Consider the following 21,266-nt stretch of genomic DNA (forward strand, 5'->3'; position numbering starts at 1 on the left):
TAACATCCTTTTGTTGCTTTCCTTTGTTATGATTTTGGCGCTTTATGCAATGGCATTCTTGTAATTTAAAATAAGGTCCAATTGCTAATGGATGGAAAATATATAGAGCTGTAAAGTACGGGCCGGCACGACATGGGCTAAATTTTTATTTTCAATTTTATTATATTATTTTATTTCAATTTTATTATAAATTTTTTTCAATAATTTTTTTATTATTTTATATATAAATATTTATATACATTAAAATTCATATAAAATAAAATTTTAAGATTATTTTTCATTCATTGCCTATCTTATTAATTTATTTAACTTTTTATTTTTTAATTATTCTAAAAAAACCGTGCCACCCACGACCCAACTCACATTATACCTCTAAAAAAATTGGCAGAGTAAGCACCTGATGAGGGCGGATTTGGCCCTCTAATGACATTGTGACACATGGCACCTCAGAACAACTAGGTGACACCCGGAACCACTCAGGCAACAACTTGCCAATTTGATGGTGTCCAACCTGGCGACCTGGCCCAGGCGCCGACCTGGCACATGTGCCGACTTGGCGACCTGCGAGACGTGCTCACCAACAAATTCGGCATGCATACCCCATGATCCTTGGAGGTTGGCCCTCGTTCCGGAAGATGGTCAACGTGCATGGCAGTTACCTCTGAGGATCTCGGACGTGTCTAGAGGTCTCGGGGGCGGTACATGAGCAAGGCCTATATAAAGGCACCAACCCCAATGACAGCAGAGAGGCAAATAAGCAAATTCTACCTCTCATACTTTGCGATTTTTAGCTCACAGTCTACTACAAGAGTACTGACTTAAGCATCGGAGCGACCTCGCCAGGTTAGCCACCCCAAGTCCTTTAATATTTGGTTCCTTGCAGGTCTCTAAAGAGCAACGAAACTCATGCTCGGCACCTCACAGGCAGCTTGGCACCTAGGCAGCTCCACTTCAGCCTCTGAATAATCGGCCACTTCAGCCTCTGAGTAATCGATTCTTCAGCACCTATGTTGCACACTCTCCCTTGCAACCCCAAGGAAACATGGACACACCAGCGAGTGAGAACGAAAATGTGACATCTGCTGTGTCGTGGGCTCGTGGCCACAGCATTTTCTTGCAATCCCTAGTTAAAAAACGGAACGGATATATAGCAGTTTGTTGAATCAACGGGATCTCCTGAAAGCACAAAAACCTCATAAATGTACAGGAGATGTTCTCGATGTGTGGATGGATATTATCCTCTCAAAGTTTTTGCTTGTAAGAGATTCGTACTCCAATTTATTTAATAGAAAAATCTATGCTGCTGGAAAAACATGATATTAAAAGAGCTTTGAGGAATCAACAACCCCTTCGGTTGAATTTTGATAAATACCACTTAATTGGTTATTACTCCATAATACAAGTTGGTTGGTCATAAGTTTTTATCACACTGGTTGATTGGTCATCAGTTTCAGTATTATGGTCGAATGTTCTGATTTGCTTTTTGATCATTTTTTACTTTTTGAGGGGGTTGCTGGTCATGATTCAAGGAAATGTTGCAGTCATCTTGGAGAAGGGATCTCCGAAAAGCAAAACTCTGCACATACTCTGATATGGTTATCTATTTATCTGGATGGTAACATCTCCCAATGAATTTAGGCCCCGTTTGATTGGGGCTCCCAATGGATGGTTATCTATTCGTAGGAATAGGGGTTTGGAATCAGAATTGGAATGGTCCGTTTGATTGGGTAGAATCGGAATCTCATTCTCATTCCTGTTGGAATGGCATTCTCCCATTCCTTGCCCCTTCTCTTAAGAATGAAATCCCATTTGTGTTGATTCCATTTCCAATTCCCATTCTCATTATTGTCCAAACCAAACAGATTATTATGATCCATTTGAGTTGTAGTTAGAATCAGAATTGAAATCCTTCAGAATCAGAATGGGAATGGTCTATTTTCATTGTCTGTTTGGTTCAGATAGAAATAGGCATGGGAATTAGAATCAGCAGAAACTAGATTTCATTCCCAAGGGAAGTGTAGGGAATGGCCGTTCCCTCAAATGAAGGAATATCATTCCAACAGGAATGGGAATAGGATTTCAATTCTGTCCAACCAAACAGTTGGGGTCATTCCAATTCTGATTCTAAACCCCTATTCCTACAAATCAAAGAGGACCTACTTAGAGCTGGTAATTTTTTATCCAACCCACTTGATCCATCCACTTCCAAACCCACCCATCTCTCATGCGGATCAATATACCCATTAGGGTCAAAGGGAAGAAGAGGGTCAGCGTGGGTTTAGTCAAGGGTCGCCCATGGGGTCAGTTTATGACTGGGTTGAGACTTGAGAGGAATTGGGAGAAGAGTTTGAATCTCCCCAAAGCTCTGTTCGAAATTCGAGAATATACTTTAAGGAGCTTTGTTCTGCTAATACTCTGTCCAATGATGCCGACTCGACTCGTGCAGTGGGACGATCGTCCACGGCCACCGAGCGAAATCGCTGGTTGTTCTATTCAGCTTCAGCCTCAGCGCGGGAAAAGAAGAAAAATTGCATTAGTTTGTATATTTGGAGGCTGGAGTGTCTGTCTCACTCACTATAGCAAGCTGGGATTGAGAACGTTGTACTAAATTGCTAATCCTCAGGTTCGGTCAGACTACACTTTATTGGTCCTTTGTCAGGATTTGAATTGGATTGACGATTCACCCAAATAGAACTAAGAATTCCCAAGATCGAACGCAAGAACCGTACCGAACTGCTTCAGTTTCTCGGATTGACTTGAACATAAGCTATCTTGCTGTAGGCCTGCAACCTCGACTAGATAAAAAGGATACAGTATAGACACTCTCCATGGACCCCTTGGGTGGACCTTAACAAGAACAGATGTCAGCCTGTTGACCTTAAAAGGCTAAAATAGCAGGACTCACGACAGATTCGGGAACCACATCGTTATTACACATTCAAGACCAATGGTCAATTATCAAACCTCGAGTTTGTATAATTATACCCAATTACTGTATTAGCCCAAGTCAGGGTTGCACTTGCACACATATTTATGATACGTACCTTTGATATATCGGGAAACTCTCAATGCGATACGTATTGGCCGATACGGGCCGATATGTATCGATATCTTGAACCTTTCCCAAGGTTCTTACACATGGAAAAACACAGATAGATGCATGCCAAGGTATATTGTGGCATCCCTATCTTACACAAGTGCACAAATCTGGAACCCCGTTGCCGATAAGCTTGAAGTGGCGGGATGCCATTGGACTTATGTGAAATAAAATAATAATTTATACAGTATTTGTGGCATCTTAGATGGTCAACATGATCTTTGGCTAATGTAGGGCCAGCAATTGGGCATTCATTAAATACTAGGTAAAAATGTGTTAAAATTATCTTTATGAGCGTTTCTTACTCTTTATGTGAAAGAGTTTGTGTTGAAGAGTTTCCTGTAACCAGAAGGAAATTATGAAATGTCTTGGAATTGATTCTATTGCCCATGTGCAAGTCACAATAACAAAGGGAATAAAAAGCTAATTCAAGTTCCTAGAACCAAAGCAAATTAACCTTGTTAAGATTTAAGTGCACCAGAGATCTGTAACCAATGGATGCAGAGACAATATTTCAAATTTTCTTTAATTGAATTTAAGATCCTTTAGTTTACAATATATACAAATGCATCTAGTTTCCACTTCACAAAGCTATGTATTAACATTTACAAATTATCCTATTTATCAAAAAAAAAAACATTTACAAACTATCCTGCTATATATCAGTTGCTTGGCCAGTTACCATATCCATATTTAATAATGCTATACATGAATAGCCTAGACAGGCTACAAGTAACCAACTAACCACCACTCAGAATAACTGCAGTAGTAGGCTATCATTGGTTGTTAGAGATCAATTAAACAATCTAATAATGAGCTCACAACTGATTTAATGTTGATTCCTATTGGCATAATGAATAAGATGTTTCACAACTTGTCTTTGATCAGCAACCCTCTAATTTTCAGTCGCTCCAAGCGTCGATGCTTACTGAAAGCATCTCCAAAATTCTAGTGTGATTGTGTGAAACCTGCGTAAAGAATTTCACAATAACAAATTATATTTGCAGAGGGACGAACCGTAGGTGGAACTAGTTTTGTGCCAATAGTCATATTATACCACCTAGGAGCATGTAGGTACGAGTATCCCCATACAAAGCATGTTGCATGGACAATGCACATATCAGAGTCCAACACTCCATGGATTCTTGAGAACACTCAATATTTTCTTATTTATCTCCTAGTTTATTTGACATAAATGAATGCTAATGTAAAAGATGAATGCTATTTACATATCAAACATTACTTGGTAACAGAGACAACACTTCAGACCCCCTTTGCAGGTAAATATGATGTCAGAATTCAAAAAATTATGAAGTATTTTAATAATATATACTTTTCCCATAGACATACCTGCGCCCATGTTTTCTTATCTTGCCCAGTCAGGCTCTTGGACATGCCTTGGATTCCAACTCCCATGTCCATGTCCATGCAACACTGTTACAGGCACCAAGACAAATCAGACTTCTATACCAAAGCAATGTATCCACATTAATACCTAACAACAAGAAAACTATAATTCTAAAATACCTTTTCTTTTTTAATCAGTCTAAAATATCATTAAGTTCAAAGCCACATATTTAATACTGGTAAATAGTTCAACTGCATTCAAGAAGTCTGTAACAGAAGTACCAACAAATCACTGAATAAAAAAAAAGGGCAGCCCAGTGCATGAAGCTCCCGCCAATGCGGGGTCTGGGGAGGGACAGATGTACACAGCCTTACCCCTGCACACAGAGGCCGTTTCCTTCTTGAATATAATGTGCTCAAATAAATGTGATTCAAAAGGTAGATCATGTTCACAAACATCTCTTCTTGAATTTATCCCATCAAGAAATAAGTCAGGAAAAAGGCAAAAAAAAAAAAAAAAAGTTCAGATGCAATAAAAATTCTATTTTTGGAAGTTGAAAACATGTCACTATATCAGATTGGGGTCATTCATAACACATGGAAATTAAACCATTAAAAAGGCAAAAATCTAATGAGTTGAAGAAGAATAGATGCTTACACGTTATTTTGAGTAGAGAACTTCCCACAACATCCTAGTTTTTATGATCTCCAACAATAAATAGAACCCTCTCCTGAAGCTTTTGAATGGTCTGAATACAATGAAACCAAGAATACAAAATTACCTAACAGCAAACATCATAAATCACCATCATCTCAAAAATACAGCAATACAGACCAAAGATGAGATCTTTGCCCATTTGCAAGCAGAGCCAGCAGCTTCCTTGAGGTGAGAACAACCAGGAAGGTCATAATTAAATGTATAAGTAGAATTTTCTGTTGTTTCAGCTACCCAAAGATTATTTATTTCATCTCTTGCACGTTTGACCAGATTACAGAAGCCAACCTACATAAATATGTTAATAGTCACTTGTAAAAATGATTGTAGGGGGAGAAAGAAATTAGGAAAAAGATTTTGTTATTTCCATATTAAACCCAAAAGAATTGAGGATTGAAGCACATAAGAAAATAAATAGTTTATTGAGATAATGATCCAACACACACAAAATGAAATTGAGAGATTGACATTTCTTTATCCATGGTTCTTTCCTACTTTCTTTGCACTACAGCACAACATTTCTTTTAGTACCATATACAAATATGGTTATTTCCCTTTCTAAGTTAATGTCCATAAAACAATATTTGCTACAATAAATCTGATTAAGATCCATGACCTCCAAGAGTAATTTCTTATCCAGTCTTTGATTAACTAATTGTCATTGCTGCTAAGGTGAACAATTTTGTATAAAGAAAAATATTTTTAACTGGACTTTTTATGACTGAAACACTGCAGGGTTTTTATTGGTAGTTTGTCATTACGGTTTCTTATGACTAGAATCTCAATTGTTTTCCCTGATAAACAAACCTTTTATAATGATAAATAAACCCATACTGTTTATCTTCAGTTAGGCATATTCTACAAGCTCATTCCTTTGTGCTTTTCTTTTGACTTCAGCCTTTAGATTGAGTGCTATAAGATTCCATAATTTTTTAACTGTTCTTAACAGTGGGAGTCCTCTAGTTGGTATTCAACATGGTCCTTCTACCTGTTTAAATGGAAAATAACATGATAGTTTTGATTTACAAAACAAATTGAAAACATTCACATATGAGAAGTAGATTAGGTAATCTTCAACAGAAAAGAAAATTCATTTCTACCAATATTAGTGCCATTACAATATCATTTTCTTGATTGTATGAAGTGAACAGGGTCCACCATACGGGCACTATGTACTCACAGTGGATCCTGTAAGGTTGTAATTGATTGGTGCAAATGAATCATTATCCACAACTGGAGAGCAGAAGCTGATAGCAAGCAGACAATCTGAAGCTCCTTCCGAGTGTAACGCAAACCCTGATACAGAACCATCTGTCACAAACACCCACTGTTTCTTTTGGTTGCCAGATATATATATCTCTCCAACATGCACAACTACAGCAGCAATATCAAATTCACTGCAACAATCCACAAAATACCAATAAGTTAGCATATACACAATTCCGAGGCATAAAACATAGAGGAAGAGGCAATTGCAGGTTCTACCTGGACAGAGGAACTTCCCCCAGATTTGACAAGAAGACTGAGTTGCGAGGAACAAAAAATGGTCTACAAAAAATGAAGACAAATTGGTTTCAAATTTTGTTGCATAAGTCTCAAGGAATAAGGCAAATGGAGACTTACTCAAAATTTTCAACTGCAGAGGGAGGTAACAGTTGCCATGAAGTGGAAGGTCCTCTTGCATGCAAGTAAATTGTATCTGAATCAGAGTTTAGTGGTGTGAGCCCTCCAATGGTATATGCCTGCCCCTCCACTAGCTCAAACTGCTGTTTTAGTGAAAAAGGGAATGTAAAGAAACACAATCCATATAAATGGGTAAAAGAAAACAATAGAACTTAAGCTGGAAGAACCAATGCTTTAAAATGCAGAGGAGTGCGGCAAGGCATTAGGATCTTCTGATGCATGAGGTGTAAGCCTTGAGGCATAAGGTTCAAGCCTCATGAAATCTAGTAATGCAAGAAAAAAAAAATATCAACTAAAATGTGAAAAGTGTAGAACTATGCAAAGTGAACTATGTTTTTATATGAAAAAATGCATAGATATATTACTCGTATAAACAAGGACTAAAAAGTAGCAAGAGCATCCTTATAGGTCCTTCTAAACCACTATGAAGCACTTAATGTAAATAAAAACCAACATAAACCCAGAATCTTAGAATTGGGGAAATCCCAACAGTATAATGAAAAGGGGATACCAAAGTAGATGTGGGCTGGTTCAAGTAAAACAGTATAGGCCCTTAAATGTATAGACATGTTATATAGGAAGTAAAACAGCTGGCTGCAGAATAAAGGGCAACTTTTAACTGGACTCAGAAATCTGCCAACAATGTAGTCGATGCATTGGCAGGACAAAAAGGTGTAACCAGAAGCCAATTATACTAGGGGGTGACTTTCCAAGAGGGAAACTTGTAAGGAACAAGAAAACTGATGTTAGGGTTGGGTAGTATTGGCCTGCCCATTAAGAGGGGCTTGGCAATTTGTATATTCTTCATGTTTATAATTTAATTAATAAAATAAGATTTGTTACTGATAAAAGAATCTTAGACTTGCTCTTTAAATAGTTCTTATGATGAGAACCATACTTCAGTTTTATGTATAAAGCAGATGTTCCAAAGGTACCTCAAAGTTTTGCACATGCATTATGCTCTTAGGTGTGAACTTCTGGGTGGAGACTCAGGGTATGGCATAAGCCTCGGATGCAGTGTTTTATAAGTGCAAGGACCAATTTACGCCCAAGGCACAAGGCGCAAGGTGAGGCACACGCCTTTTTGTAGTAAGGCACAAAAATACAAAAAAAAATCAAAAAAAAATAGTAAACATAATATTAATAAAAAAATATAAACTTAAATTTTAAAATAAATGTTTTATAAAACCTATTATCTAAAATTAAAATACATAAACATAACATGTAAAGAGTATTCAAATGAAAATTTAAAAATAAAACCAAACATATAAAGTATTTTCAAGCATGTAAAACCCACAATTTCTTTTTTTTTCTTCAATTGTATTACTTCAAGTAGCTAAAGTGATATAAAACATATTGCATTCCTGATTCTATGAGCTGCCATTGTACCTCACCCCTCAAGGCAAGCCCAAACAAGTTCATGTTAGGGTCTTAAATTCTTAATTCTCACATAAACAATAATGACTTCATAACTTTAATAGCCTTTTAAGAAGATATTTTATTAAAATGAATGAATGAACAACATTAGCAAATAGGGAACATGGACTTGTTTGGGCTTGCCTTGAGGGGTGTGGTTGGGGGTCCAGGGGCGGAGCCCCTAGCCTAGCCGCTAAGTTCAAAAAAAGCAAAAAAAAAGAGTAAAATCTTAAAAAGGTGCTTGCCTGAGCTAAGGCGCAAGGCGTACAAGGCATGCGCCTTTTGAAAGGGCTGCACCTAGGACCTAGGTGAGGCGCATACCCTAAAATGCGCCTAGGCACGCCTCAGTCGTGCCTTTTAAATCACTGCTCAGATGTCTTTTTAAAACATTGGAAAGTACAAAACAAGACCTGGAAAAGAAATCATAGAACAACTCACTCAGCCTCACCTGCTTCTCAGTTGGGTTCCATATTGTTATCAAGCCTTCCCTAAGGCAGCCTTTCCTTTGGGAGCATTTACTATTTAATCCAACCACTCTGACTCTCATAAGTGGAGTGACTTCTCTAGAGCCAAGGCCTGCATCTTCTAGGGCTTTCTCAATCTTCTTCTGCATATCTGATTGCCTGATCGCCTGAGGCCACATTTCCATGTGGTTAATTGATTTACTCTATTCAGATTGACGTGTCAAAAAAGTTTCTAAACAAACCTCCTGTTTGGCCTGATAGGTAGCAAAAGAAGTCAACTGTTCTGAAGTCATATCTGCCATTATAATTTCTGGTTCAGCAGCTGTCTCAAGGATCTTGAGGATTTTTGCCCCTTCTTCATTGTCCTTATCACTTTTACTATGAAAGCAAGTGGTGTTCTTTTGAAACTCAGACATAACACCCTCTGCAATATTAGCCCGCCTGCAGACAGGAAATCAAGCACTTGAAGACATTAAAAAAAATGGCAGAGAATTCCATAAGGTACATATCAGCTCCTAAAATTATTTAAAACAAGAATTAACCAATCATTTATGTCAAATTTGGATCATGAAAACAAAACTTCCCTCAGGTGCACATACACAAACACATAGAGGGAGGGCACATATTTTGCTCTTACTTTACATTGCAATAACCATAGATCTGTATAAAAATAGCAGCATAACTGATACATATGCACATTATCAGTTTATCATCACAAGGGATCAGGTCACTGCTTTGGAAGTAGAAAATGTTCAAAGGTTACCAGCCTTGCGATTCTGTACGCTCTGGTGTCACTGATGACTAGTATATGGATCATTTCATGTAGGGGAGAGCCTTCTAGAAGTTTCATGAGAAGCAAGTAACCACGTACAAAATGCATTTACCAACTTAGCAGTTGCAGAGGTATAAATTATCAACAAATCAGAAATAAGCATATACACATCTACTCTCCCAGAGAAAGAAAAAAGGCATCCACATTATTGTCAAGCTTTTTAAAACCACTTTCATTTTGGCATTTTTGTTCCCCATCGTTTCTTTATATTCAACAATACACTTTATGTCCTCTCTCTACCGCCTCAGCTCTTGGTGTTCATTTTGTGTCTTTTTTTTTATTTGATAGGTTACATTTTGGGTTTTTTTTCATGGCACTACAGATACTAGAGACCATTAAGTCACTAAAATATTAAGATTTTCAGCATCCACAGCCACTTAGCCAGCCAAGGAACACTAGCTTGTGACATGACTCCATTGCTTTCCACTACAAAAGGATACAATATCTCTCGTCAACCCAAGGAGTACACTAGTACAGCATACCATCAGTCACACAAACCACACACAAATGATTTCATTTTATAAACTTCGACAGTTTTTTTTTTCACAACTTATTGTTTAGCAGTCTGCTCTTAATTGGAATAGCCCTTGACCTAGACAACTCTTCTTCATGTTACTTGGAAATTGAGTATCAAATTAGCCTAAATTTTGATTTTTATTATATTAACATTAAACCCAAGGCATAGCATCACTAAACCCAAAAAGATGTAAAACACCTTTCAGCTAATGTAAGTAAAGTTCCATCTACATATTATATGACACCAATAAATTTCTATCTTGGTACAGTAAGATAAGGAAAAATGTTACTAAATGAAATCAAAGGAAACTCACGGAAAATGGACCAGAAAGTAAATGGAAATTTTATGGAACCAGATTAGACAATCTACCTCTGATTGTACAGTTGCAGCACTTTGGTCTCCATTCTTTCTGACCTTACAACAGAACCTCCATTTTTCAACCTAAATGAAGAAAATGGCACTGTCGATGTTATACCATAGGCATCAATATGAATTCCAAGTACAAAATGATCACTTCCAAATCACCTCTCCTTATAAAGAACAGGGTAAATCCGCACGACTCCAACTAAAGTCCTAGGGACCAGACCACCACCACTCTTGATGCACCTAAAAGCCAATGGAGTCCCATGGCCCTTACCTAACAAAACATATGGAAGTTGTGAATTTAATCAGGCTGCAAGAGTAAAATGTAAATATGGCAAAAGAAATTATCGAAAGCAGTAACAAGGTATTCTTGAATTCAATTGCATACAGAAACCCAGCCGATCTGCCCAATGTGTTCTATATGTCCCATTTATGTGCAACTGCAAACAGACCATCTTGGAACACTGGAAACAAGAACAAAAGCCTGAGAAAAAAAAAAAAAAAAACTCTATGCATATAGAGGAAATATTCAAACTTCAAGCTTCAACAGAAGACCTAAAGCCAGCAAGAACCTCGAGAGGTGAAACTGGTCCAATCCAGCCACATAAACTTGCTCCCCAGATCTTCAAAAGACATGTTGTAAATTGTAAGTGAGATGAAAATTGTCTCAAACTCAAAGTGCATTAGGCCTAACTTTAAAATCATAAATAATGAAACTAGTAGAAGTACCCGAAGTTTCTGTCCAACAAATAGTTTTCCAGACACAAGCTGTTTTGAAAGCGGTACATCCAAGAGGGCATCCAACGAATACCTATGTGTAAAACAAAACAAAACCATTAAGAACCTATTGAATGTACAGCAACCTTGTCAAAATCCTAAGATTTATAATATGATTCATTAATCCCAAGGGTTTAGGCCTATGTTTGAAACAAGATCAAATCATTAAGAACCTAGTGAATCCATAGCAATGTTGTCAAAATCTTATGATTCACGATTTTAATCATTTTTTTTTGGAAAAGGTAAAGTAATATTTATTGAGAAGGAAATACACACAAGAGGCTGAGATCAGTCCCAGAACAGGCTGACTGATATAATCAACAATTACACAATCCATCAAGAAAAAGAAAGTAATACATCTGACACATTACAGTTTCTAAAATCTGCAGCCACAGACAACCAAGAGATCAGCTTGTCCACTAACTTCTGAGTTAAGTCCTCCAGACTTAGAAACTTATTACTGAAAACCCTTCTATTCCGCCCGGTCCAGATGCACCAAATTACAGCAATTGGAACCAACTTCCAGATAGTCTTCTTTTTCTTGCTCAAACCCATAATCTGCCAGCAACACAACAGCTCTTTTACCAATCTCGGCATCACCCAACAAGCCTTCATAGAGTTGAGGAAATGGTTCCACAACTGGGCAGAAACGAGCAGTGGATGCACAAATGATCATTAGATTCAGCACTGCTCCCACATAAACTGCAAGACAAGTCCAAAACCTGAATTCCCCTTCTCACAAGGTTCTCCTTAGAAAGGCATTTATTAAGAGCCATAGTCCAAACTAAGAAGCTGGCTTTAGTCGGGCTGTTGGGATTCCACACTTGCCGAACTGGGAAATCAGGAGCACCCCTCCTACCAAACATAGCAGCCAAGGATTTAACAGAAAACATCCCATCAGAATTCCACTTCCAATACCACTTATCCTCCAAACTATAATCCAACTCTTGGTTTTGAAGACAGGTCAAGAGATTCACTGCCTCTTCCACCTCCCAATCAAAGAGATTTCTTCGAAATGAGGGAATCCAAAGAACTGAACCACCAGAAATACTATAGCACTCTACAACTGAGGCCTCTTAATCTGAAGCACACTGGAAGAGGAATGGGAAGGACTCAGCAAGAGGAACATCTGAGCACCAAGGGTCCTTCCAGAATTTGGTCCTGTTACCATTACCAACCCTAACTGAGACCCCCCTGGCCAGAGCTGAAAAGTTCTTCATTACCCTTTCCACAGAGAGTTACCCCAGTTAGGAGGAGGGTCCCCAGTTCTCCAATTGCCCCAACTCACGCCATAATTGTTGGCAATGAGAGATCTCCACCAAGCATCAGATTCTACAACAAATCTCCAAATCCATTTACAGAGGAGAACAGAGTTAAAATATTTCAGCTTCCTTATACCTAACCCCCCTTCAATTTTTGGGAGGCAGACTTGCTCCCAACTCACCAAGTGCACTTTTTTCTCCTCCTCCCAGCCTCTCCAAAGAAAACTCCTTTGAAGCTTTTCAATCTGATTTGCAACCTTCTTAGGAATGTAGAATAGAGATAGAAAGTAGGTAGGCAAATTGGAGAGAGTACTCTTAATCAGAGTCACCCTCCCCCCAAATGATAGGTATTTTGCCTTCCAAGAAGCCAGCTTCCTTTCCAATCTCTCAATAACTGGATCCCAAATTGTAGAGGAACCACCACTCACCCCTAGCGGGAGTCCCAAATATTTGACTGGAAGGGACTCAATCTAACAAGCCAAAATACCAACACACTCTACTAAATTGGAAACATGGCCAACTAGGATAATTTGGCTCTTATTCCAATTTACTTTTAGACCTGTAATCACTTCAAACCAAGACAGAATCCCAAGGATTAACTCCACCTGAGAGGGGGAGGCATCCACAAAACACAATGTATCATCTGCAAATTGAAGAATATTCACCTTCTCTCCCCCTAGCACAATTGCAAAACCTTCCCACTCTCCTGAAACTGCAGCCTTCTTACAGAAAAGAGTGAGGATCTCCATTACACATATAAATAGAAGAGGAGATAGAGGGTTTCCCTGCCTAAGACCCCTGGAACTATCAAAGAAACCTACAGACTGTCCATTAACCAAGACTGAGAACTTTGGGGAAGTGATACAGACTTTAATCCAATTCCTCCATTTCTACACAAAATTCATCTGATGAAGCACAAGGTCCACACATCTCCAGTTAACATGATCATAGGCCTTCTCAATATCAAGTTTACAGATCAATCCTGGGGAACCTTCTTTTTTCCTGGAGTGAATGAGCTCATTGGCAATAAGAACAGAATCCAGCATCTGCCTACCCGGAATAAAAGCACTTTGGTTATTTGAGATAACACTACCAAGGATTGCTTTCAATCTCTCAACAAGCACTTTAGCTAGGATTTTATAGAAGCTATGCAGAAGGCTAATCGGCCTGAAATCCTTAATATTCACTGCACCTTCAATCTTTGGAATGAGGCTAATAATTACAGAAGCTCTAGCTCTAGCATTTGCCATTTTGTGAAAAAAACGAGTATTCCTATCCCCCTCTTTTAGCCAAGCCAATTTGGCTCTTTGCCTCCATTTAATTTCTTTCGCCACTGCCAATTTGTCAAACTTCAACTTAGCCTGATATCTTTTTAACCTGAGCTCCTCAGCAATAGGGCCTACTTCTTCAGCTATGTCAATCTCCTTTATGGTACTCAGGAGAGTCTTTTTCTCGATATCTGAACTCAATTTTTTCTCCAATTTCCAAATCTTTAATCTTGATTTAATGGCCCCCAATTTCTTTGCTAGGATGAATGAACTGGTACCCCCCACCTGCAGGTCCTCCCAAGAAGACTTCAACAAAGGAACAAGAGTGGCATCCTCAAACCAAGCATTCTCTAATTTAAAAGGAACTTTTGCTCTCACTCTAACACCACAAACCAGCTGAATTGGAATATGGTCTGGCACTAGCCTTGGAAGGGCAACCTGCTTAAACTCCGGGAAGATATCTTCCCAATTAGAAGTAACCAGAGACCTGTCCAACCTCACTAGGTAAGAAGATCTTGGTTGTTGGTCCAAGTAAACCTGTTACCATGAAGAGGTAAGTCTTGAAGTTCAAATCTGTTGATAAATCAATAAATTGCACCATATCCCTCGATCTTCTCCCAGTCGAGCTTCTCTCATCCGCAGACAGAGTGACATTAAAATCCCCACCAATGACCCAAGGAAAAGAAAGACTTCCCCTAGCCACGGCCAATTCCTCCCAAAACTCCTCCTCCGGCTTCGGTCATTAGGACCATACACGTTAGTAATTTGACAAACATTACCATTTGTAAATTTCAAGACAAGGGATATTGAAAATTTTCCAATCTGATAAGAAATCAAGCTGCAAACTGTCGGGTCCCACATGCTCAGTAACCCCCCTGCACTACCGACTGCTGGCTTTGATCTCCACCTAACCTCCCCCTCCCCCCAGATACTTCTAACCACTGCAGCCTCCACACTCTCCAATTTAGTTTCTTGAATCAACACCACTTTTGAACCTGAATTTTTCAGAGAATCACAAACTACAAGCCTCCTTCTCCCTGACCCCAACCCCCTAACATTCCAAGATAGTACCTTGAACTCCATGACAAACCAATAAAGCAACAGGAAATTTGGCACTTAAGCCTTTCTCCCCCCCCCCCCTCATACTCCCCTCACTACTGCCTGCTTTATCATTAAGGCTCCAAGTCAAACGCAGCAATTATCTACTTCTTTTAGATTTGTTACCCCCCTTCTGTATTGCAACTTTCCCCCTAGCCAGACACATTCTTTGCTCTACCCCCTCCAAGTACTTGATTGTTTCCTTTTCCAAACCTCTAACGAGATCCCCAGAAACTTTCCCAAACTCATCAACTCAAAAGAAACCCATGAAGAATCAGAAGCACTTACAAGTTGCTCCCCTACCAGATTCGGCTGAACCAATAGCAGACTGCTGCTCTTCTGAGGCTGCCCATCCGAAACAACACCCCTAGCAGTTTCACGGAACTTGCTACCTTCCACCTGTGACCCAGCACCCTCTTGTTCCCCTCCACCACCTATAACTTGAGAATCTACAGCCACCATCACGATCGGATCTACCTCCATCAGCTCCTCTTCCTCTCTCAGCACCGCTAGCTGGTTGGACTTTTAACTGTATTGCACCTTCCAAAGCAATTGATTGGGAAGGCAAAGACTTCAAAACCCCAGAGCCGAGGTCCAAAGCTCCCCCCCCCCTACGTGAAGCAAGCACCCGACGTTCCTGAGAATCCCGAGCAGCCCCTGAACCCACAACCTGTTGGCAACACCCAGCCAAAGGATTGAGATCTGAAATCATATGCACCCATCAACCAGAGGGGGAACTGGACTCATTATAACCATTGGGCCTAGGCCCAACTTCCGGGTTAAAAGGATGTAGAGCCAGCTGGGTTGGGCAAAGCAATCCAGGCCCAGTAACTTCATCCAAAACGCCATGGGCCCCCTGAGACTCGAGGAGGGAGACTGGTGAACCACATAATGACTCACTGGCACGCGGCCCTCCCTAGGTGCCAATTGGAGCTCGGCAAGGCACTCTCTAATTAATTCTTTAATGGATCCAACTCCCAAAGCCTGCCCGCTGCCCCCCATATTTGAAATTTGAATATCCTTAACAACAGTTTCCTGGTTGTGCCCATCTGGACCCTTCGTTGTCACCAAGATTGGACGGTTCAAAGGAACCCCCAACTCTGCTTCTTCTTCTCTATCACCGGCCACCAGAGAAATTACTTGCATCCTAGTCTTCTAGCTTCGCACTACTTCAGATAAACAGGGGAGAACACTCTCGCCAGAGTCTTCCAGGACCAAAGTTTTGGTACAGTTTGAACACCCCTTTTGTTCTTTTTGGACATCACAAGACAGCTCTTTTCCACCTCTCCATCTTCGAACAAACGGCAACAACTCTTGCCAAATCTGAGTAGTGAACACCACTTCTCCCGCCACCACTTCAACCTTGTTCAGAATTTGGTTCCCCCTACGGATTTTCATTCTCACCCACTCGCAGGTCACAATCTCCAGCGGAGAATCATCCATCTCTATGAAACCCTCGCATGCATCCCCAATAGCCCTTATTACACTTGGGCACCAGAGGAGGGGAAGTCCAAAAACCTTAATCCAGCTTGACTCTATGTCCTCCCCTACTGCGAAAGGGTCAAGGTAATGGCAACCCGCACTCGCCCCCCACCATTCCAGCAAAAGGGGGTTTCTTCCCATCTGCCAAGGACCTTGCCTTAATACCCATTCCGCACCAGCTCTCAACGGACAGATGAAGAGGAAGAGTCCATCCACCATTTTCTTCACTTTCATACCCCCACCTCCCTCCAAGGTCTGTTTGCCCACATCTCTACCTCCCTAATCTCCTCCCCTCAACGGAACCTTCCCACCAAACAGTTCCGCAAGAAATCTCTTCTCGCATTCACCGCCTGAGGATCCGTAGCTACCACCCTTTTACCATCAACCCACTTCACCTCCGATGCCCCATAAGCAGGTCAAACCCCCTGCAGCCACCACTTCACTGTAAGATAGATTGAGCCTTGCCCTCCCTTCATTCCCCAATCTACGGTACCAGTTGAAGGCTTCCCATCTTCGCTTACCTCCATCTGATCTACTGTAAGAGACTTTACGCTCCATCGAAACTTCAGACAAGAAACCCTTCACCGGAGAAGAAAGACTTCATCAACCCTTCACCGGTGATCTTTGTATTCAGTAAAGGAATAATATACAGAGTGAACTCTCAAGTTCACTTAGCTTAGTTGCATGAGTTACTTGTATACCTTAGTTAATGATATTGTTGGAAAGGATACTCCTACCAAGAATCCAAACACAACTCCAACAAATGTTGTGATAATAAGCCTCATGCTCTCATTTGGTTTTCTTATAATTCCACTGCAGCCAACAATAGGTCAACATTAAGAAAATAAAATCGCCTCCATTGCCAACAAAATTATGACTTCAAAATATCCCAAACATGAGACTTCAATTTAATCCTTTTTTGCAAAAATCTTGAGACTTGTTTGAATCCTATGATTTGAATCATAAATATTACAATTTATGTGGTTCAAAGAAATTCAATTAAGAATTAGTTCTCTACTTTATCTTTTTTTTTTGTTTATATTTAGTTTTGTCAAGGGAGACTTGTTTTCAGGCCCTTATTAGAAAATGATTTATTTACATAATTTAAGACTAGACATTTAATTTGTTTTCCATCATATGTAGGTTAAAGAACCATTGTATGTGGATTATTTGACTTTTAAGTAAAACTCGATTATGTATGTATAAAATTTTTTGACGAGTTTGTGAAAAATAGAAATCATCTTATGATTACAATTTTCAGAACATTGATCTACAGTGTCATGCATTCATCATGTATTTGCTTACCACCCATCAGTTAGTTCAATTTTTGCAACACTGTTATTGTTGACCGAATTTGAGCCACTAAGCTTCTTAATCTCTTCACATGAAGCCATAACACATTCATTCCCAAGCTTTAGATTTGGGTAGCAACGAATAGCTGAAATGCATAGTACAACCATTGAAGCAGGTGGTGCATCCCCTTCGAGAATTCTTTTAAGTGCAGATCTATGACCATGATTTACTTCTCTTTCATACCTGTCACCCAGGGCATAATAAATTCTTAAGATGGATACTTATGGCATCAACAAACAAACTATTAGTAGAAGTTAATTACCTATACTTTAATTCCTCAAGGACATTAGACACTGTCAAATATTTCCCAGATGCTTTAGCAGGATAGCCTCTTTCATAACATGCAAGTTTCCAAATTATCCACTTGTAGTGATTCGCCACCCACCTAAATAGAAATTTAAAGAAGAGCAACCATTTCAACAGAGTATAGTCATAACCAAGCTGTGAATAGTTTATCTGCATTCCATCAATACCAGGTATGGAGTATTAGTGCTGCCTCCCTTAGGCAGACATTCCCTCTAACATATATTAGGTAGTAAAAATAAAATGAGCCAAAATATGCATATGTCCACAATAATAAGGCTCAACCTTTAAAGCCAATTAACTTTTTGAAGAACCAAATTACCAAAAAAGGTAAAAATATTTACTCTTTGGAAGCATGTATCATGGAAGCTCCAGATTGAGACAGCATGTGGAAAAAAGCTTCAGCTCCAGTTGCACCCAAGCCAGATTTGTCATGAAAAATATATTTTTCTGCGCCATCTGCATTCATGCACTTTACCTCATCCGGCACTTGCTCCAACTATATTCATGCAAGTATACAAACCAAGTCAGTTGCTAAAGAAACATTAATAAGAAACAAATGCAAGCATCATAAGTAGTTATACCAGGGGTTGGAAGCAAGGAGGCCCTCCAAAAAATTCTTTCACTGACATTCTCTTAATATGAAATGGATATCGAGCAGAAACCCTTGTTTTGCAACTGGAGCCTTGAGATTTTGGAAATACAGATGAACCTAATAAAGAAAAGACCAGAACATGAAGGATGAACTTTTTTCACCAAGCAAACTTGGGGGCACAAGTAGGGAGGGTGAAGGCACAATTCAATGCTAGGTCAGTGGGAAATACATCCACTGAATTACCAGCTGATCCAGCTACATATTCATGAAAAGATGAACTTAGTAACAAAATGGCATTAACTGAACTACGATTTCAGGGACTTACCATTTGGAAATACAGAAAATGTGCCGCTAAGTGGGGGAGCAAACCTGTAGGGTATTCACAAGTCAGAAATACACTGTAAAGATAACTGTTACAAGTGAGAAATGAAAGGAAACAAACCGGGAATTGCGAGGCCTTTTGAATGGAGAGATAGAGCTTCTCCTTCCAAGTCTCCTCTTTTCACTTGGAATATGCTTCTGATTTGAATAAGTTGGGCCCATATTTGAAATATCAACCAGTGGCCCACATGGTAGCATTCCTAAAGAAGCATTTCTTGACTCAATATCCTTTGATAAAGAAATTTTAGTTGTCGTATAACATGCAGAACATTCCCAGCTTGAAGGCTTTTGGTTACAAGATATATTAGTGTTTGGCCAACATGTATCCTCACATGCACTGCCACTAGATTCAACTTGCTTTGGCAAGTTCCCACCCAAATGACCACCCTCTAATACAGCAAACGATTGCATATGATTGGAAAACCGCGCAAGTGATTGTAAGTTTTTTGATGTATGTTTGTTCATTGCCACATTTTGCTGCAAACAAGAAGCAAAAAGGTTGTTTTCATTGTTTGATGAAACCTCATTGAATCTTTTCTCTTTAAAAAATAAAAATTGCTGATTATTATCAATATGATTTGATAAATTGCCCAACTCTGGGTCACCAAGGAGGCTCTTTGCTCGTTGCAATGCATCACTAGAAACTGAAATAGACCGTCCACCTGCAGTCTGAAACTTTATTGGAGGTGGTTTACAAGCAGCTTCACAGATATCAGGTTGCAGAAGATTTTGAACTATATCTTTCTTTGGTTCACTTCCTGCCAAAATTATGTCATTCCTACAACCAATCAGATGCTCTGGAAGCAACCTAGCAGCTTGTTTACTGTCACTATACACATCAGATCTCTTATCAAAATGCAATAAACTCTCAGAAGAACATGTTTCATTGGTAGTAGATTGCCTGCTCGTGTGTTCAAGGCCTTGAGAAGTGCAACTATTATAACTCTCCTCCAACCCCAGCAATGTCTTAGCTCTGGACAAACCTGCTGAAGATATATTCACCATTTTCCCAGACCCTGTCTGGAAAAGAGAATTAGAGAAACTGTGTTTGCCATCTGGAGCACATACTTCCCCTGCACAACACAGTGAAATTAAGATGCTTTAATGGAGAACACAACAAAAAATATCCAAGTCTTACAACCAATCAGATGATTGGAACTGATCTGGCATCTAGAATTGGAATAGTATGCACACCAGATCTCTTTTCTAAATGCGATAAATTCCTTGATGCAAATGATTGACCAGCAGTGGGTTGCTTCCTTGTCTGTTCAGGAGCTTGAGAAGTGCAACAATTATAACTCTCCTCTAAACCAAACAATGTCTTAGCCTTGACGAGACCAAAAGAAGATATATTCACCATTTTCCCAGAGCCTGTCTGGAAAAGAGAATTAGAGAAACCGCATCCATCATCTGCAGCAAGTACTTCCCCTGCTAACAAAAAATGCCAATAAGCGGTTCCACAGAGAAGGTAACAGGTACCTAACTGTATCTATAACTTTGAAGATTTACATGTTGCAAATGACAGTTTCCCAAAAACCAAAGTAATAATGTAATATATGAATTTACGAAAATCATTTGTAGATAACATATCAAATATGCAGAAAAAGAAAGAGCCGGTTCACCTCTATCTGTTTCATCTCCCTCGCCGAGGACAGATAACGCTTTTATAATCGAAGACTGTTTAACAGCAACTGATTTCCCAAATCCAGTTCGGAACATTGGGGATTTCTGGTCGGCGCCACCACCGCTCTCAATAAACTTTGAAGATCCTGCAAAACATGGGAATTCACGCTTGAATAGCTTAACCGGAGAGAGAAGAGGGAGAGAAACGGAGATGAGGTTCTGGATGAAGGTTGACCTTGAACCAAGAGATCTTCCATTGATGGGAGACGAGAACTAGGGTTATCCCGGTGAATTAACGGTATGCGACGTTCTTCTGCTACGGTGGCCGGAGATTGGCCTGACATCTCCCACCGGAAACTATTTTCGGCATCTGAAAACATCTGCCACGTCACCATTCCTGGGGACGTCTGCGGTTTTTCTTCCCTAAATCTTTAATAGAGGACGTCACTGAGTGCGAAGTGCGAACAAAACCCAACTCCTCTTACCTGAGCAGCTATTAGCCAGTAAAACATTTCTTAGGAAAGGCGGGAAACTTTCAAGAACTCCAGTAATGCAAAAAAAAAAAAAAAAAAGGCGTCCATAGAATCCCGTGGCTCTCACGGGCTTCATTATGTGAGGAGAAGATCCCAATTTAAGTCGAAACCGGTTCTGCTCTTCACACAGAGCGGCTCACACCGACCTTAACATCTC

General features: G+C 39.6%; 1 protein-coding gene across 4 annotated transcripts; it reads right to left on the reverse strand.

Moving 5' to 3' along the window:
• Positions 1 to 3,695: 3,695 nt before the first annotated feature.
• Positions 3,696 to 21,117, reverse strand: LOC104597269 (protein BREAST CANCER SUSCEPTIBILITY 2 homolog B-like). 4 transcript variants are annotated; one of them, XM_019197712.2, is made up of 23 exons: positions 20,812 to 21,116; positions 20,576 to 20,722; positions 20,148 to 20,381; positions 19,015 to 20,026; positions 18,898 to 18,941; positions 18,562 to 18,689; positions 18,322 to 18,476; positions 17,937 to 18,059; positions 17,627 to 17,857; positions 11,164 to 11,245; positions 11,007 to 11,057; positions 10,823 to 10,898; positions 10,597 to 10,708; positions 10,441 to 10,512; positions 8,965 to 9,163; positions 8,707 to 8,889; positions 6,783 to 6,922; positions 6,645 to 6,707; positions 6,340 to 6,556; positions 5,280 to 5,447; positions 5,103 to 5,193; positions 4,448 to 4,531; positions 3,696 to 4,065 (listed from the first exon to the last, which is right to left on the reverse strand). In XM_019197712.2, the coding sequence occupies exons 1-21, from the start codon at positions 20,969 to 20,971 to the stop codon at positions 5,137 to 5,139; spliced, it is 3,654 nt and encodes a 1,217-aa protein (XP_019053257.1). In that variant the 5' UTR covers positions 20,972 to 21,116; the 3' UTR covers positions 3,696 to 4,065; positions 4,448 to 4,531; positions 5,103 to 5,136. The 4 variants fall into 4 exon arrangements, with proteins under 4 accessions (XP_019053257.1, XP_010257032.1, XP_088753160.1 ...); XM_010258730.3 differs by having other exon boundaries at positions 6,783 to 6,925; XM_088897034.1 differs by lacking the exon at positions 6,645 to 6,707 and having other exon boundaries at positions 6,783 to 6,925; positions 20,812 to 21,117.
• Positions 21,118 to 21,266: the final 149 nt, after the last annotated feature.

This window comes from Nelumbo nucifera, chromosome 2 (assembly GCF_055504915.1).
Source record: "Nelumbo nucifera cultivar China Antique chromosome 2, China Antique-T2T, whole genome shotgun sequence".
Taxonomy (NCBI): Eukaryota; Viridiplantae; Streptophyta; class Magnoliopsida; order Proteales; family Nelumbonaceae; genus Nelumbo; species Nelumbo nucifera.